This window comes from Salvelinus fontinalis, chromosome 3 (genome assembly GCF_029448725.1).
Source record: "Salvelinus fontinalis isolate EN_2023a chromosome 3, ASM2944872v1, whole genome shotgun sequence".
In the NCBI taxonomy this organism is placed as follows: domain Eukaryota; kingdom Metazoa; phylum Chordata; class Actinopteri; order Salmoniformes; family Salmonidae; genus Salvelinus; species Salvelinus fontinalis.
Genome location: NC_074667.1, coordinates 67,132,512 through 67,148,676, shown reverse-complemented (window position 1 = coordinate 67,148,676; position 16,165 = coordinate 67,132,512). Strand labels below are relative to the sequence as shown.

General features: G+C 44.6%; 2 protein-coding genes across 3 annotated transcripts in view; one reads left to right on the top strand and one right to left on the bottom strand.

Moving 5' to 3' along the window:
- The window catches only part of LOC129851360 (synapsin-2-like), a 231,378-nt gene that overhangs the window by 115,363 nt on the left and 99,850 nt on the right, over positions 1-16,165 (top strand). The gene's annotated exons all lie outside the window — the stretch shown is intronic.
- The window catches only part of LOC129851361 (metalloproteinase inhibitor 4-like), a 94,777-nt gene that overhangs the window by 43,243 nt on the left and 35,369 nt on the right, over positions 1-16,165 (bottom strand). The window contains exon 3 of the mRNA XM_055917852.1: positions 4,748-4,862. Within this exon, the coding sequence (XP_055773827.1) occupies positions 4,748-4,862 (115 nt within the window). The remainder of the gene's footprint in view (positions 1-4,747; positions 4,863-16,165) is intronic.

Sequence of the window (16,165 nt, the reverse complement as noted above, 5' to 3'; positions counted from 1 at the left end):
AGGTACAGTATGTGTTGTAGAGTGCCTGCAGAAAGTATTCACACCCCTTTGTCTTATTCCACATTTTGTTGTGTTACAGCCTGATTTCGGATTCACACAATCGCCCATAGTGACAAAGTGAAAACAGATGTTTTTATTTTAGCAAATTCACATCCATGAATCAACACTTGTTAGAATCCCTTCATGCAGTGATTACAGCTGGGAGTCTCTCTGGGTTACTCTGTAAGAGCACTGCAACCTGGATTGTACAATATTTGTCTTTTTACATTTCTTCAAGCTCTGTCAAGCTGGTTGTTGATCATTGCTAGACAGTCATTTTCAAGTCTTGCCATAGAGTTCCTAAACTGATTTAAGTCAAAACTGTAACTAAGCTACTCAGGAACATTCAATGTTGTCTTGGTAAGCAACTTCAGTGTATTTTTGGCTTTTTGTTTTAGGTTAATTTCCATCTGAAAGATTAATTCATCTCCCAGTGTCTGTTGGAAATGCAAAGTGCTCCAACTTTCATCTACATGTACCATACAGATTTTCCCCTAGGATTTTGACCGTGCTTAGCTCTATTCCGTTTATTTTTATCCTAAAAAACTCTCCAGTCCTTGCAGATAACAAGCATATCCATAACATGATGCAGCCACCAGCATGCTTTGAAAATATGAAGTGTGTTACTCAGTGATGTCATGCCCTGACCTTAGAGAGCCTTTTTATGTCTCTATTTGGTTTGGTCAGGGTGTGATTTGGGGTGGGCATTCTTTGATTTTGTAGTTCTATGTTTTGGCCGGGTATGGTTCTCAATCATGGACAGCTGTCTGTCGTTGTCTCTGATTGGGAACCATACTTAGGTAGCCCTTTTCCGTCCTTTCAGTGTGGGAAGTTGTCTTTGTTTGTGGCACTATAGCCTTAAGCTTCACGTTTGTTTTTGTATTGTTTTTTGTTTTTGTCGGCGTCATCCTAATAAAAGGGCATATGTACGCTCACCACGCTGTACCTTGGTCCAGTTCTTTCGACGGCCGTGACAAGTGATGTGTTGTGTTGGATTTGTCCCAAACATGACACTTTGTATTCAGGAGATTAAATTAATTTGACATATTTTTTGCAGTTTTACTTTAGTGCGTTATTGCAAACAGGATTCATGTTTTGTAATATTTGTGACTCGTTTCAGGAAACTATGTCACAGGTTACTACTTCACAGGAGAGCCATTTGAACAAACTTATTGTCACGGCCGTTTTTAGAAGAAGGCCAAGGTGCAGCGTGGTCACGGCCGTTTTTAGAGAAGGCCAAGGTGCAGCGTGGTCACGGCCGTTGCCGGAAGGAGATGACAGGACCAAGGTGCAGCGTGGTGAGCGTACATTTGATTTTATTTTAAAAATGACGCCGAACAAAAACAATAAACAAAACAAACCGTGAAGCTAAAAGCTCTATGCCTTATTAAACAAAGTCAACTTCCCAGAAACACAGGTGGGAAAAAGGGCAGCCCAAGTATGGTTCTCAATCAGAGACTACGATAGACAGCTGTCCCTGATTGAGAACCCTACCCGGCCAAAACATAGAACTACAAAACATAGAACATAGAATACCCACCCCAACTCACGCCCTGACCAAACCAAAATAGAGACATAAAAAGGATCTCTAAGGTCAGGGCGTGACAGTACCATCCCCCCCGTCCCCCCGTCCCCCCGTCCCCCACAAAGGTGCGGACTCCGACCGCAAAACCTAAACCTATAGGGGAGGGTCTGGGTGGGCATCTATCCGCGGTGGCGGCTCAGGTGCGCTCCACCACTGGCTCACCCCACTTTGGTGGCACCTCTGGTGCGGGGACCCTCATCGTCGACCTCGGACTGGGCGCCGTCGCTGGAGGCTCCGGACTGGAGAATGTCGCTGGAGGCTCCGGACTGGAGAATGTCGCTGGAGGCCTTCGCTGGAGGTTTCGTGCCATTACTCCTCACTGGAGGCTTCGTGCCATGGATCATCACTGGAGGCTTCTTGCCATGGATCATCACTGGAGGCTTCTTGCCGTGGATCATCACTGGAGGCTTCTTGCCATGGATCATCACTGGAGGCTTCTTGCCGTGGATCATCACTGGAGGCTTCTTGTTGTGGATCATCACTGGAGGCTTCTTGCCATGGATCATCACTGGAGGCTTCGTGCTATGGATAATCACTGGAGGCTTCGTGCCATGGATCATCACTGGAGGCTTCGTGCCATGGATCATCACTGAAGGCTTCGTCCCATGGATCATCACTGGAGGGAGGAGACGTATGGGCAGTCTGGTACGTTGAACTGTCACAGGACTCACCAGGCTGGAGAGACATACAGGAGGCCCTGTCCTTCTGGGGACAGGCACAGGATACACTGGGCCATGGAGGCGCACTGTAGGTCTTGAGCGTAGAGCCTGCACAAGCCGTCCTGGCTGGATGGTTATTTTCGCCCTGCAGATGCGAGGCACTGGCACCGGAGACACAGTGCGCAGAGCCGGCGCAGGATATCCTGGGCCGTAGAGACGTCCTGGAGGTCTGGAGAGCAGGGCTGGCACACTCCGTCCTGGCTGGATGCTCACCCTAGCCCGGCAGATGCGGGGAGCTGGGATGTAGCCCCCCGGGCTAAGAACGCGTACTGGAGACACCGTGCGCTCCACCACATAACACGGTGCCTGACCAGTACGACGCCCGCCACGGTAAGCACGGGGAGTTGGCTCAGGTCTCCAACCTGACTGCCACACTCCCCGTGTGCCCTTTGGGCTTCCTTGCTTCCTTCCTAACGCTGCTGCTCTGCTCTTGCTGCCTCCAGTTCCTCCCGTGCACGGCGATACTCCCCAGCCTGCCTCCAGGGTCCCTTGCCGTCCAGAATACCCACCCCAACTCACGCCCTGACCAAACCAAAATAGAGACATAAAAAGGATCTCTAAGGTCAGGGCGTGACACTTATTTTTTTATCAAAATATGTTTTTGGGCAGAAATGCCTTCTGGAACTTTCATGTGCCTTAATAACAGACTTGTATGCCATCTGTAAATACAAATACAATTGTTAAATTAGAGCCTAGTTGGTTTAGCCACAGAAAAAGTCATCCACCTTCCCGCTAGCCATTATTGGCTGAGATGATGAGTGGGCTGGACATGAAAAACCTGGAAACACCAGTCTATGGATCTTCAAACTAAGGGAAACCATGGCATCTGTGACAGGGAGAAGCACCCATCCATGATGTATACGGGCAAGATAGTTTAGCTAGCTACATTTTCAGATATTACTTGTTTCTAATTTTGACAGAAAGTAATTTTCATTTCAAGTTAAAGTGTACTCTTAGCTAGCTAGCTAATGTTAGCTGGCTGGCTCACTAGCTAATGGTACGTGCATGATCTTATTATTCGTATCTCAGAGCCATTAGTTTTGCTAGTTATAGCCTAATGTTAGCTAGCTAACATTGAACCTGGTTGGTTAGCGTCCAGCAGATTCATGCAGGGTAGTAACATCATGAGTTGGTATTATGGTTCATTGTTTAGCTAGCTACATGTCTTAACAAAAGACTCCACTATGCAAGAATCCATTTCAATAGTATGTCACTGCGACAACTGTAGATAGACGTAGCTGGTAAATGTGCTCTGGCTATCTACTCTGATTTCAGAGCACTCTTCGTCTGAGTGTGCCAGAGTGCAGAATAACTGACGAATTTACGAACACTCAACACCAGTTGAATACGGCCCGTGTCAGTAAAAGTTGGTAAAAAAAAACGTAAATTGTAAATCTAAGTAAAGGAATGGAATTAAGAATATATAAACTCTAACCCTAACTCTCTAGAGACAGCAGGAGCGGTAGAGATACTCTGAATGATCGGCTATGAAAAGCCACCTGACATTTACTCCTGATGTGATAACCTGTTGCACCCTCGACAACCACTGTGATTATTATTATTTGACCCTGCTGGTCATCTATGAACATTTGAACATCTTGGCCATGTGCTTCTACGCTTGCTGTTTGGGGTTTTAGGCTGGGTTTCTGTACAGCACTTTGAGATATCAGCTGATGTAAGAAGGGCTATATAAATACATTTGATTTGTTAAACATATGGACGAGCAATGTCAGAGTGGCATAGACTAAGAGGCAGTAGAATAGAATACAGTATATACTGTACATATGAGATGAGTATTGCAAAATATGTAAACATTATTAAAGTGACGAGTAGAGATACACCGATATGACATTTTTTGGCGATACCGCTATCCAATATTTTCCTTGCCCAAAAAAACAATACCGATACCCATAATTTACCATTTTTGCGGCCTTTTAAGCATTCTAGTACAGTTGAATAGTTAACACACACACATGGACACAGCGGTCTCCTTCCCAGTAGTGTTTTATTATCATAGGAACCACAGGCAATGGGCTCTATTCCCCAGCTCAGTAGTGTTCTCTCATCATATGAACCACAGGGGGTGGGCTCTATTCCCCAGCCCAGCAGTGTTCTCTCATCATATGAACCACAGGTGATGGGCTCTATTCCCCAGCCCAGCAGTGCTCTCTCATCATATGAACCACAGGCGGTGGGCTCTATTCCCCAGCCCAGCAGTGTTCTCTCATCATATGAACCACAGGCGGTGGGCTCTATTCCCCAGCCCAGCCCAGCATCATATGAACCACAGGGGGTGGGCTCTATTCCCCAGCCCAGCAGTGTTCTCTCATCATATGAACCACAGGTGATGGGCTCTATTCCCCAGCCCAGCAGTGTTCTATTTTCTTATGAAGCAGTACTTTACCTGACAGCAGGTAGTGGACCTTGTTGTTGGAGTCTAGTTTGACTCCACACAGGGAGGAGAAGACGGGTGTGTACACATACTGGATGTCCGTCACCTTCTCAAAGCCTTTAAACATCTACAGGGTGGAGGACAAAAACATACCTTTAGTGTTACACAGTGCTCCAACCAGGGCCTAACCCAGGGCCTAAACCAGGGCCTGAACCAGGGCCTAACCCAGGGCCTGAACCAGGGCCTAACCCAGGGCCTGAACCAGGGCCTAACCCAGGGCCTAAACCAGGGCCTAACCCAGGGCCTAACCCAGGGCCTAAACCAGGGCCTGAACCAGGGCCTAACCCAGGGCCTGAACCAGGGCCTAACCCAGGGCCTAAACCAGGGCCTGAACCAGGGCCTGAACCAGGGCCTAACCCAGGGCCTGAACCAGGGCCTAACCCAGGGCCTAAACCAGGGCCTAACCCAGGGCCTGAACCAGGGCCTAACCCAGGGCCTAAACCAGGGCCTGAACCAGGGCCTAAACCAGGGCCTAACCCAGGGCCTGAACCAGGGCCTAACCCAGGGCCTAAACCAGGGCCTGAACCAGGGCCTAAACCAGGGCCTAACCCAGGGCCTAACCCAGGGCCTAAACCAGGGCCTGAACCAGGGCCTAACCCAGGGCCTGAACCAGGGCCTAAACCAGGGCCTAAACCAGGGCCTAAACCAGGGCCTAAACCAGGGCCTAAACCAGGGCCTGAACCAGGGCCTGAACCAGGGCCTGAACCAGGGCCTAAACCATGGCCTAACCCAGTGCTCCAACCAGGGCCTAAACCAGGGCCTAAACCAGGGCCTGAACCAGGGCCTAAACCAGGGCCTGAACCAGGGCCTAAACCAGGGCCTAACCCATGGCCTAACCAAGTGCTCCAACCAGGGCCTAAACCAGGGCCTAACCCAGGGCCTAACCCAGGGCCTAACCCAGGGCCTAACCCAGGGCCTAAACCAGGGCCTAAACCAGGGCCTAAACCAGGGCCTAACCCAGTGCTCCAACCAGGGCCTAACCCAGTGCTCCAACCAGGGCCTAACCCAGGGCCTAACCCAGGGCCTAAACCAGGGCCTAACCCAGGGCCTAAACCAGGGCCTAACCCAGGGCCTAACCCAGGGCCTAAACCAGGGCCTAAACCAGGGCCTAACCCAGGGCCTAACCCAGGGCCTAAACCAGGGCCTGAACCAGGGCCTAAACCAGGGCCTGAACCAGGGCCTAAACCAGGGCCTAACCCATGGCCTAACCCAGTGCTCCAACCAGGGCCTAAACCAGGGCCTAACCCAGGGCCTAACCCAGGGCCTAACCCAGGGCCTAACCCAGGGCCTAAACCAGGGCCTAACCAGGGCAGAAACCAGGGCCTAAACCAGGGCCTAAACCAGGGCCTAACCCAGGGCCTAACCCAGGGCCTAACCCAGGGCCTAAACCAGGGCCTAAACCAGGGCCTAAACCAGGGCCTAACCCAGGGCCTGCCCCAGGGCCTGCCCCAGGGCCTAAACCAGGGCCTAAACCAGGGCCTAAACCAGGGCCTAAACCAGGGCCTAACCCAGGGCCTAACCCAGGGCCTAAAATTAACTACCAGCCATTAAAAAAATTACCAGACAAAAATTATACCAATAAACACAATAAATGTATTATTATTAAGAAGTAATGTAATATGTTGTTTAAAATTAAATGTTTTGTGACCTGAATCTATTAACCAAAATATCACAGTGGTAACATGACTCCAATCATGTTTGTGCCTGTGAGATTGAGAGTCTGACTAGAAGCCATGTTGTATTCTCTTCCTAACAGTTGAAACTGAAATATTGAAAAACAACCAACTATAATCTAGATGTACCATACCAACCTCTAGTGTTGCACAGTGCTCCTACTATAATCTAGATGTACCATACCAACCTCTAGTGTTGCACAGTGCTCCTACTATAATCTAGATGTACCATACCAACCTCTAGTGTTGCACAGTGCTCCTACTATAATCTAGATGTACCATACCAACCTCTAGTGTTGCACAGTGCTCCTACTATAATCTAGATGAACCATACCAACCTCTAGTGTTGCACAGTGCTCCAACTATAATCTACATGTACCATACCAACCTCTAGTGGTGCACAGTGCTCCAACTATAATCTACATGTACCATACCAACCTCTAGTGGTGCACAGTGCTCCAACAATAATCTACATGTACCATACCAACCTCTAGTGTTGCACAGTGCTCCAACTATAATCTACATGTACCAACCTCTAGTGTTGCACAGTGCTCCTACTATAATCTACATGTACCATACCAACCTCTAGTGTTGCACAGTGCTCCTACTATAATCTATATGTACCATACCAACCTCTAGTGTTGCACAGTGCTCCAACTATAATCTACATGTACCAACCTCTAGTGTTGCACAGTGCTCCTACTATAATCTACATGTACCATACCAATCTCTAGTGTTGCACAGTGCTCCTACTATAATCTACATGTACCATACCAACCTCTAGTGTTGCACAGTGCTCCTACTATAATCTACATGTACCATACCAACCTCTAGTGTTGCACAGTGCTCCTACTATAATCTACATGTACCATACCAACCTCTAGTGTTGCACAGTGCTCCAACTATAATCTACATGTACCATACCAACCTCTAGTGTTGCACAGTGCTCCAACTATAATCTACATGTACCATACCAACTTCTAGTGTTGCACAGTGCTCCAACTATAATCTACATGTACCATACCAACCTCTAGTGTTGCACAGTGCTCCTACTATAATCTACATGTACCATACCAACCTCTAGTGTTGCACAGTGCTCCTACTATAATCTACATGTACTATACCAACCTCTAGTGTTGCACAGTGCTCCTACTATAATCTACATGTACCATACCAACCTCTAGTGTTGCACAGTGCTCCAACTATAATCTACATGTACCATACCAACCTCTAGTGTTGCACAGTGCTCCTACTATAATCTACATGTACCAACCTCTAGTGTTGCACAGTGCTCCTACTATAATCTACATGTACCATACCAACCTCTAGTGTTGCACAGTGCTCCAACTATAATCTACATGTACCAACCTCTAGTGTTGCACAGTGCTCCTACTATAATCTACATGTACCATACCAACCTCTAGTGTTGCACAGTGCTCCTACTATAATCTACATGTACCAACCTCTAGTGTTGCACAGTGCTCCAACTATAATCTACATGTACCATACCAACCTCTAGTGTTGCACAGTGCTCCTACTATAATCTACATGTACCATACCAACCTCTAGTGTTGCACAGTGCTCCTACTATAATCTACATGTACCATACCAACCTCTAGTGTTGCACAGTGCTCCAACTATAATCTACATGTACCATACCAACCTCTAGTGTTGCACAGTGCTCCAACTATAATCTACATGTACCATACCAACTTGTAGTGTTGCACAGTGCTCCAACTTTAATCTACATGTACCATACCAACCTCTAGTGTTGCACAGTGCTCCTACTATAATCTACATGTACCATACCAACCTCTAGTGTTGCACAGTGCTCCTACTATAATCTACATGTACTATACCAACCTCTAGTGTTGCACAGTGCTCCTACTGTAATCTACATGTACCATACCAACCTCTAGTGTTGCACAGTGCTCCAACTATAATCTACATGTACCATACCAACCTCTAGTGTTGCACAGTGCTCCTACTATAATCTACATGTACCAACCTCTAGTGTTGCACAGTGCTCCTACTATAATCTACATGTACCATACCAACCTCTAGTGTTGCACAGTGCTCCAACTATAATCTACATGTACCAACCTCTAGTGTTGCACAGTGCTCCTACTATAATCTACATGTACCATACCAACCTCTAGTGTTGCACAGTGCTCCTACTATAATCTACATGTACCAACCTCTAGTGTTGCACAGTGCTCCTACTATAATCTACATGTACCATACCAACCTCCAGTGTTGCACAGTGCTCCAATTATAATCTACATGTACCATACCAACCTCTAGTGTTGCACAGTGCTCCTACTATAATCTACATGTACCATACCAACCTCTAGTATTGCACAGTGCTCCTACTATAATCTACATGTACCATACCAACCTCTAGTGTTGCACAGTGCTCCAACTATAATCTACATGTACCTTACCAACCTCTAGTGTTGCACAGTGCTCCAACTATAATCTACATGTACCATACCATCCTCTAGTGTTGCACAGTGCTCCAACTATAATCTATATGTACCATACCAACCTCTAGTGTTGCACAGTGCTCCAACTATAATCTACATGTACCTTACCAACCTCTAGTGTTGCACAGTGCTCCAACTATAATCTACATGTACCATACCATCCTCTAGTGTTGCACAGTGCTCCAACTATAATCTATATGTACCATACCAACCTCTAGTGTTGCACAGTGCTCCAACTATAATCTACATGTACCATACCACCCTCTAGTGTTGCACAGTGCTCCAACTATAATCTACATGTACCATACCAACCTCTAGTGTTGCACAGTGCTCCACCTATAATCTACATGTACCATACCAACCTCTAGTGTTGCACAGTGCTCCTACTATAATCTACATGTACCATACCAACCTCTAGTGTTGCACAGTGCTCCAACTATAATCTACATGTACCATACCAACCTCTAGTGTTACACAGTGCTCCTACTATAATCTACATGTACCATACCAACCTCTAGTGTTGCACAGTGCTCCTACTATAATCTACATGTACCATACCACCCTCTAGTGTTGCACAGTGCTCCAACTATAATCTACATGTACCATACCAACCTCTAGTGTTGCACAGTGCTCCTACTATAATCTACATGTACCATACCAACCTCTAGTGTTGCACAGTGCTCCAACTATAATCTACATGTAGCATACCAACCTCTAGTGTTGCACAGTGCTCCTACTATAATCTACATGTACCATACCAACCTCTAGTGTTGCACTGTGCTACAACTATAATCTACATGTACCATACTAACCTCTAGTGTTGCACAGTGCTCCTACTATAATCTACATGTACCAACCTCTAGTGTTACACAGTGCTCCTACTATAATCTACATGTACCAACCTCTAGTGTTACACAGTGCTCCAACTATAATCTACATGTACCATACCAACCTCTAGTGTTGCACTGTGCTACAACTATAATCTACATGTACCATACCAACCTCTAGTGTTGCACAGTGCTCCTACTATAATCTACATGTACCAACCTCTAGTGTTACACAGTGCTCCTACTATAATCTACATGTACCAACCTCTAGTGTTACACAGTGCTCCTACTATAATCTACATGTACCATACCAACCTCTAGTGTTGCACAGTGCTCCTACTATAATCTACATGTACCATACCAACCTCTAGTGTTGCACAGTGCTCCAACTATAATCTACATGTACCATACCAACCTCTAGTGTTGCACAGTGCTCCTACTATAATCTACATGTACCATACCAACCTCTAGTGTTGCACAGTGCTCCTACTATAATCTACATGTACCAACCTCTAGTGTTGCACAGTGCTCCAACTATAATCTACATGTACCATACCAACGTCTAGTGTTGCACAGTGCTCCTACTATAATCTACATGTACCATACCAACCTCTAGTGTTGCACAGTGCTCCAACTATAATCTACATGTACCATACCAACCTCTAGTGTTGCACAGTGCTCCTACTATAATCTACATGTACCATACCAACCTCTAGTGTTGCACAGTGCTCCAACTATAATCTACATGTACCATACCATCCTCTAGTGTTGCACAGTCCTCCAACTATAATCTACATGTACCATACCATCCTCTCGTGTTGCACAGTGCTCCTACTATAATCTACATGTACCATACCAACCTCTAGTGTTGCACAGTGCTCCAACTATAATCTACATGTACCATCCTCTAGTGTTGCACAGTGCTACAACTATAATCTACATGTACCATACCAACCTCTAGTGTTGCACAGTGCTCCTACTATAATCTACATGTACCATACCAACCTCTAGTGTTGCACAGTGCTCCAACTATAATCTACATGTACCATACCAACCTCTAGTGTTGCACAGTGCTCCTACTATAATCTACATGTACCATACCAACCTCTAGTGTTGCACAGTGCTCCAACTATAATCTACATGTACCATACCAACCTCTAGTGTTGCACAGTGCTCCTACTATAATCTACATGTACCAACCTCTAGTGTTGCACAGTGCTCCTACTATAATCTACATGTACCATACCAACCTCTAGTGTTGCACAGTGCTCCTACTATAATCTACATGTACCAACCTCTAGTGTTGCACAGTGCTCCTACTATAATCTACATGTAGCATACCAACCTCTAGTGTTGCACAGTGCTCCTACTATAATCTACATGTACCAACCTCTAGTGTTGCACAGTGCTCCTACTATAATCTACATGTACCATACCAACCTCTAGTATTGCACAGTGCTCCTACTATAATCTACATGTACCATACCAACCTCTAGTGTTGCACAGTGCTCCAACTATAATCTACATGTACCTTACCAACCTCTAGTGTTGCACAGTGCTCCAACTATAATCTACATGTACCATACCATCCTCTAGTGTTGCACAGTGCTCCAACTATAATCTATATGTACCATACCAACCTCTAGTGTTGCACAGTGCTCCAACTATAATCTACATGTACCTTACCAACCTCTAGTGTTGCACAGTGCTCCAACTATAATCTACATGTACCATACCATCCTCTAGTGTTGCACAGTGCTCCAACTATAATCTATATGTACCATACCAACCTCTAGTGTTGCACAGTGCTCCAACTATAATCTACATGTACCATACCACCCTCTAGTGTTGCACAGTGCTCCAACTATAATCTACATGTACCATACCAACCTCTAGTGTTGCACAGTGCTCCACCTATAATCTACATGTACCATACCAACCTCTAGTGTTGCACAGTGCTCCTACTATAATCTACATGTACCATACCAACCTCTAGTGTTGCACAGTGCTCCAACTATAATCTACATGTACCATACCAACCTCTAGTGTTACACAGTGCTCCTACTATAATCTACATGTACCATACCAACCTCTAGTGTTGCACAGTGCTCCTACTATAATCTACATGTACCATACCACCCTCTAGTGTTGCACAGTGCTCCAACTATAATCTACATGTACCATACCAACCTCTAGTGTTGCACAGTGCTCCTACTATAATCTACATGTACCATACCAACCTCTAGTGTTGCACAGTGCTCCAACTATAATCTACATGTAGCATACCAACCTCTAGTGTTGCACAGTGCTCCTACTATAATCTACATGTACCATACCAACCTCTAGTGTTGCACTGTGCTACAACTATAATCTACATGTACCATACTAACCTCTAGTGTTGCACAGTGCTCCTACTATAATCTACATGTACCAACCTCTAGTGTTACACAGTGCTCCTACTATAATCTACATGTACCAACCTCTAGTGTTACACAGTGCTCCAACTATAATCTACATGTACCATACCAACCTCTAGTGTTGCACTGTGCTACAACTATAATCTACATGTACCATACCAACCTCTAGTGTTGCACAGTGCTCCTACTATAATCTACATGTACCAACCTCTAGTGTTACACAGTGCTCCTACTATAATCTACATGTACCAACCTCTAGTGTTACACAGTGCTCCTACTATAATCTACATGTACCATACCAACCTCTAGTGTTGCACAGTGCTCCTACTATAATCTACATGTACCATACCAACCTCTAGTGTTGCACAGTGCTCCAACTATAATCTACATGTACCATACCAACCTCTAGTGTTGCACAGTGCTCCTACTATAATCTACATGTACCATACCAACCTCTAGTGTTGCACAGTGCTCCTACTATAATCTACATGTACCAACCTCTAGTGTTGCACAGTGCTCCAACTATAATCTACATGTACCATACCAACGTCTAGTGTTGCACAGTGCTCCTACTATAATCTACATGTACCATACCAACCTCTAGTGTTGCACAGTGCTCCAACTATAATCTACATGTACCATACCAACCTCTAGTGTTGCACAGTGCTCCTACTATAATCTACATGTACCATACCAACCTCTAGTGTTGCACAGTGCTCCAACTATAATCTACATGTACCATACCATCCTCTAGTGTTGCACAGTCCTCCAACTATAATCTACATGTACCATACCATCCTCTCGTGTTGCACAGTGCTCCTACTATAATCTACATGTACCATACCAACCTCTAGTGTTGCACAGTGCTCCAACTATAATCTACATGTACCATCCTCTAGTGTTGCACAGTGCTACAACTATAATCTACATGTACCATACCAACCTCTAGTGTTGCACAGTGCTCCTACTATAATCTACATGTACCATACCAACCTCTAGTGTTGCACAGTGCTCCAACTATAATCTACATGTACCATACCAACCTCTAGTGTTGCACAGTGCTCCTACTATAATCTACATGTACCATACCAACCTCTAGTGTTGCACAGTGCTCCAACTATAATCTACATGTACCATACCAACCTCTAGTGTTGCACAGTGCTCCTACTATAATCTACATGTACCAACCTCTAGTGTTGCACAGTGCTCCTACTATAATCTACATGTACCATACCAACCTCTAGTGTTGCACAGTGCTCCTACTATAATCTACATGTACCAACCTCTAGTGTTGCACAGTGCTCCTACTATAATCTACATGTAGCATACCAACCTCTAGTGTTGCACAGTGCTCCTACTATAATCTACATGTACCAACCTCTAGTGTTGCACAGTGCTCCTACTATAATCTACATGTACCATACCAACCTCTAGTGTTGCACAGTGCTCCTACTATAATCTACATGTACCATACCAAACTCTAGTGTTGCACAGTGCTCCTACTATAATCTACATGTACCATACCAACCTCTAGTGTTGCAAAGTGCTCCTACTATAATCTACATGTACCATACCAACCTCTAGTGTTGCACAGTGCTCCAACTATAATCTGCATGTACCATACCAACCTCTAGTGTTGCACAGTGCTCCAACTATAATCTACATGTACCATACCAACCTCTAGTGTTACACAGTGCTCCTACTATAATCTACATGTACCATACCAACCTCTAGTGTTGCACAGTGTTCCTACTATAATCTACATGTACCAACCTCTAGTGGTGCACAGTGCTCCTACTATAATCTACATGTACCATACCAACCTCTAGTGTTGCACAGTGCTCCTACTATAATCTACATGTACCATACCAACCTCTAGTGTTGCACAGTGCTCCAACTATAATCTACATGTACCAACCTCTAGTGTTGCACAGTGCTCCAACTATAATCTACATGTACCATACCAACCTCTAGTGTTACACAGTGCTCCTACTATGATCTACATGTACCATACCAACCTCTAGTGTTGCACAGTGCTCCTACTATAATCTACATGTACCAACCTCTAGTGTTGCACAGTGCTCCAACTATAATCTACATGTACCAACCTCTAGTGTTGCACAGTGCTCCTACTATAATCTACATGTACCACACCAACCTCTAGTGTTGCACAGTGCTCCTACTATAATCTACATGTACCAACCTCTAGTGTTGCACAGTGCTCCTACTATAATCTACATGTACCAACCTCTAGTGTTGCACAGTGCTCCTACTATAATCTACATGTACCAACCTCTAGTGTTACACAGTGCTCCTACTATAATCTACATGTACCATACCAACCTCTAGTGTTGCACAGTGCTCCTACTATAATCTACATGTACCATACCAACCTCTAGTGTTGCACAGTGCTCCTACTATAATCTACATGTACCATACCAACCTCTAGTGTTGCACAGTGCTCCTACTATAATCTACATGTACCATACCAACCTCTACTGTTGCACAGTGCTCCAACTATAATCTACATGTACCATACCAACCTCTAGTGTTGCACAGTGCTCCAACTATAATCTACATGTACCATACCAACCTCTAGTGTTACACAGTGCTCCTACTATAATCTACATGTACCAACCTCTAGTGTTGCACAGTGCTCCAACTATAATCTACATGTATCATACCAACCTCTAGTGTTACACAGTGCTCCAACTATAATCTACATGTACCATACCAACCTCTAGTGTTGCACAGTGCTCCAACTATAATCTACAAGTACCATACCAACCTCTAGTGTTGCACAGTGCTCCTACTATAATCTACATGTACCAACCTCTAGTGTTGCACAGTGCTCCTACTATAATCTACATGTACCATACCAGCCTCTAGTGTTGCACAGTGCTCCTACTATAATCTACATGTACCATACCCACCTCTAGTGTTGCACAGTGCTCCTACTATAATCTACATGTACCAACCTCTAGTGTTGCACAGTGCTCCTACTATAATCTACATGTACCATACCAACCTCTAGTGTTGCACAGTGCTCCTACTATAATCTACATGTACCATACCAATCTCTAGTGTTGCACAGTGCTCCTACTATAATCTACATGTACCATACCACACTGAAGGGGAAATCATTTCAGTGCATCTGTATCAAACATAAGTTTGTACTGTGAAATACATTCCAGCTGTGATCAGTTACATGCACAGGTGGCACTCTGTTGCACTCTGGGTCTCTGGTGCTAACTGTCATCTTTATAATGAATACAGTATATTGATTATAGGAGCACCACTCTGGGTCTCTGGTGCGAACTGTCATCTTTATAATGAATACAGTATATTGATTATAGGAGCACCACTCTTGGTCTCTGGTGCTAACTGTCATCTTTATAATGAATACAGTATATTGATTATAGGAGCACCACTCTGGGTCTCTGGTGCTAACTGTCATCTTTATAATGAATACAGTATATTGATTATAGGAGCACCACTCTGCGTCTCTGTTGCTAACTGTTTTGTTTATAGTCACATGCTCCGAATACAACAGCATTTCACCTTACCGTGAAATGCTTAGTTACAAGCCCTTAACCATCAATGCAGTTCTTAAGACAACAAAGTTAAGAAGATATTTACTATATAAACTAAAGTGAAAAATATGAGGCAATATACAGGAGGTATTGGTACTGAGTAAATGTGCGTGTATGCAGGATAGTTGAGGTAATTTGTATATGTATAGTACCTGTCAAAAGTTTTGACACATATACTCATTCCAGGGATTTTCTTTATTTTTACTATTTTCTACATTGTAGAATAATATTGAAGACATCAAAACTATGAAATGTCACATATGGAATCATGTAGTAACCAAAAAAGTGTTAAACAAATCAAAATGTTTTATATTTGAGATTCTTCAAAGTAGCCACCCTTTGCCTCGACAGCATTGCACACTCTTGACATTCTC